This window comes from Octopus bimaculoides, chromosome 1, assembly GCF_001194135.2.
Source record: "Octopus bimaculoides isolate UCB-OBI-ISO-001 chromosome 1, ASM119413v2, whole genome shotgun sequence".
NCBI classification, from domain to species: Eukaryota; Metazoa; Mollusca; class Cephalopoda; order Octopoda; family Octopodidae; genus Octopus; species Octopus bimaculoides.
Window position 1 is genome coordinate 35,628,191 of NC_068981.1, and position 2,883 is coordinate 35,631,073.

Sequence of the window (2,883 nt, forward strand, 5' to 3'; positions counted from 1 at the left end):
ATATATATATATATATATATATATATATATATATATATATATATATAATGATAATGGTAATTGTTTCTATTTTTGGCACAAAATCCAGTACTTTTGTGAGGATGGATTACTTGATTAAATTGAACTTCCTCTGTTCTTCACTAGCATTATATCTTATCAACACCAGAGAATGAAAGGCAAAGTTGACCATGTTAGGATTTGAACTCAGAATGTAAAATATCAGAACTAATGCAGCAAGGCATTTATTCTGATAATTCCAATGATTCTGCCAATCCATAGTTGTAATAATAATAATAGTTGTTTCTATTATAGGTTCAGAACCTGAGACATAGGGGAGTGGTTAATTGATTTAATTGACTTTTGTATGCAACTGGTACTTTATTTTATCGACCTTGAGAGGATGAAAGCACTGTTGACTTCAGTGGAAATTGAGCACAAAATGTAAAGAGATTGAGTAAGTACTTCAAAACACTTTTATGACACTTCCAATGATAAAAATAATGATTGTATTTAATACTGGTACTGGGCCACAAAAATTGGTGGTGGAAGAAGTAGTCTATCAAATTGAGTGCAGTACTAGTACTTTGTTTCATCAATCCCGAAAGGATTGGCCTTAGTGGGATTTGAAATCAGAAATGTAAAAATGGCTGAAACAAATTGTGCAAGACATTTCTTTCGGATACATGGTCCAAATACATGCATCCGCTAAAGACACTTGAGGGCCAGATGTTTATATAAAATTGGTTGATAGATTTAATGTACCACACAAGAGCAGATGTGGCTCCTCTGCTAGGTTTCCATACAATTCTCATCTTCCAAATTCCACTCACAAGATATTAATGAGCCTGGGGCTATGGTAGAAGACACTTGCCCAAAGTGTACCATTTTTTGGGATGAGACCAAAAAGAATGTAGTTGAGAAGCAAATGTGTTAGCTACATAATCATATTACGAAAGACAAAGTCATTTGACCAGTCCATGTCACATTCCTGGTAATAAACCCTGCTAATTCTTCCCTGGTTTAATTTGACTTTTAGAGTTACAACAGAGTTTTTTTTACCAGAGTATGATGAAGATATTATTCACGTGACATACATATGAATCAATTACATAATGATGCTGTAGTGAAGATTTACTAAATTGTAATACCCTTGCATCAAAATAAGTTATACTAACAGTTAGACATTCAGAAATATATTAAAAAATTCATGTAGCTACAATAACAAGAGGAAGTAAATTATCATAGTTTTGAAGAAGTTTTATTTTGATTCTTGGTCAGCAGAATCTTATGATCCTTTCAGTTCCTGAGTTCTGACATATAATTCCAGTATGATAAATAAATAAATAAATAAAATTCAGGTTTACATAAACAAAAAAAAAAAAAAAAAAAAAAATTATAAAGACACCGGTAACCTCCCCCTCGTTATCGATCTGTGTAACAATATTGCCTTATGATACATGACTGCTGAAAAAATGAAAAGATTTACAACTCATTCTTCACGAAATGTTGTCTACATTTGACATAATGTTAAATTTAGACAGGAAATGGTAAAAAAACCAATGCTATACATTTAGTGAACAAACATGCAGTGATAGGAGAATGGTCACAGTTGCAGTTTGTGAAGATTATTTGTCATATAAACAATCGCAGTGTTGACATTAATGAAAATGGTGATGATGTTTACCATGACAACATATTGCTACGTGATGGTGATATTGGCTAAAATAGCCATATATTCATTTCAAGGTCCACAATAATTCTTTAAATAAGACTCCATTGAGATAAGTGCAAATAAATAAATAAATAATAAAGATTTCAAAAAGTTTATAAAAAGGAATTTCAAAATGGGTGATAATAGATATTGCAGGATGATGTGTTTTCTTGGGTTTGGTTGCAGGGAGAGGAGTGTTTTATCAAAAACCTCATACATGAACATGCCTCCTCCTCTTTACCTACCTTGGAAAGCAGTTTGAACTTCTAAAACTCTGCTGGAAGCTTTATCACCGAAGTTATTCTGAGCAGCCACACGGATTTGATATCTTGTCCCTGGTTCCAGATGACCTAAGAGACTCCACTTTTTCCTCCACAGATATCGTGTAGCTTGCCACAATTCGTCACCTACCACCCAAAACAGTTTGAATATTCAGAAAGTTTGCAGAAAATTTGTTTGTGGTAGAAGCAGAGATGTGCACCAGCAGCAGTGGTGGCAGCAGCAAAGTGGTAGTAATAGTAGTAGTATTAGTAGTGGTGGTGATGGATGTAAAATGGTAAGAGTAGAAGAAAAGAAGAGTATCAGACTTGACAAGAATGTTTTGGAATTTATTCATAATTTTTCTTTGGATTTTATTTATTTTATTTTGTTATAACTTTAAAATGCAAGAACTTAAACCTTTTTTTTTTTACTTTAGTTATAATTAAATCACAAATTAAAGTAATTAAATGGTTAATGCCAAAGTGTTTGTATAGTTTATCTTTTTATTTAATTATTTATGGATAAAAACATATCTATTTTTTCAAAGATTACATTGATAAAGTTTAACATAGATTTCAAGAAGATTTTATGTACTACAAAGTATTTTAATTTTTATGAACATATTTTAAATAAAAAAAATTTCAAATATAAATAACTGAGAATGCATTAAATTATCAATGATCTGTTTGTCACTGATTTGCTTATTTCCTTCACAAATTAATTTCATGCATCTGTCTTAATTTAAACAAGTTTAAGTTATGATTTATTACACTTTAAACATTTCATGTGGTATGTTGAAATTCTTTTGTGACGTAAGTTTTACAAATCATTTGCAATGATTCTTCCAATTAATCTAATATTACGTTTCATTGCTTGCCTAACTGTGAGTCCCTAAGTTAATGTGTATATAT

The 2,883-nt window shown here is 30.9% G+C and overlaps 1 protein-coding gene across 1 annotated transcript in view; it reads right to left on the reverse strand.

The window, feature by feature from the left end:
* LOC106878977 (neuroglian) overlaps positions 1 to 2,883 on the reverse strand; it is a 562,318-nt gene that overhangs the window by 10,274 nt on the left and 549,161 nt on the right. Inside the window, exon 11 of the mRNA XM_052966151.1 lies at positions 1,957 to 2,118. Coding sequence (XP_052822111.1) covers positions 1,957 to 2,118 — 162 coding nt within the window. The remainder of the gene's footprint in view (positions 1 to 1,956; positions 2,119 to 2,883) is intronic.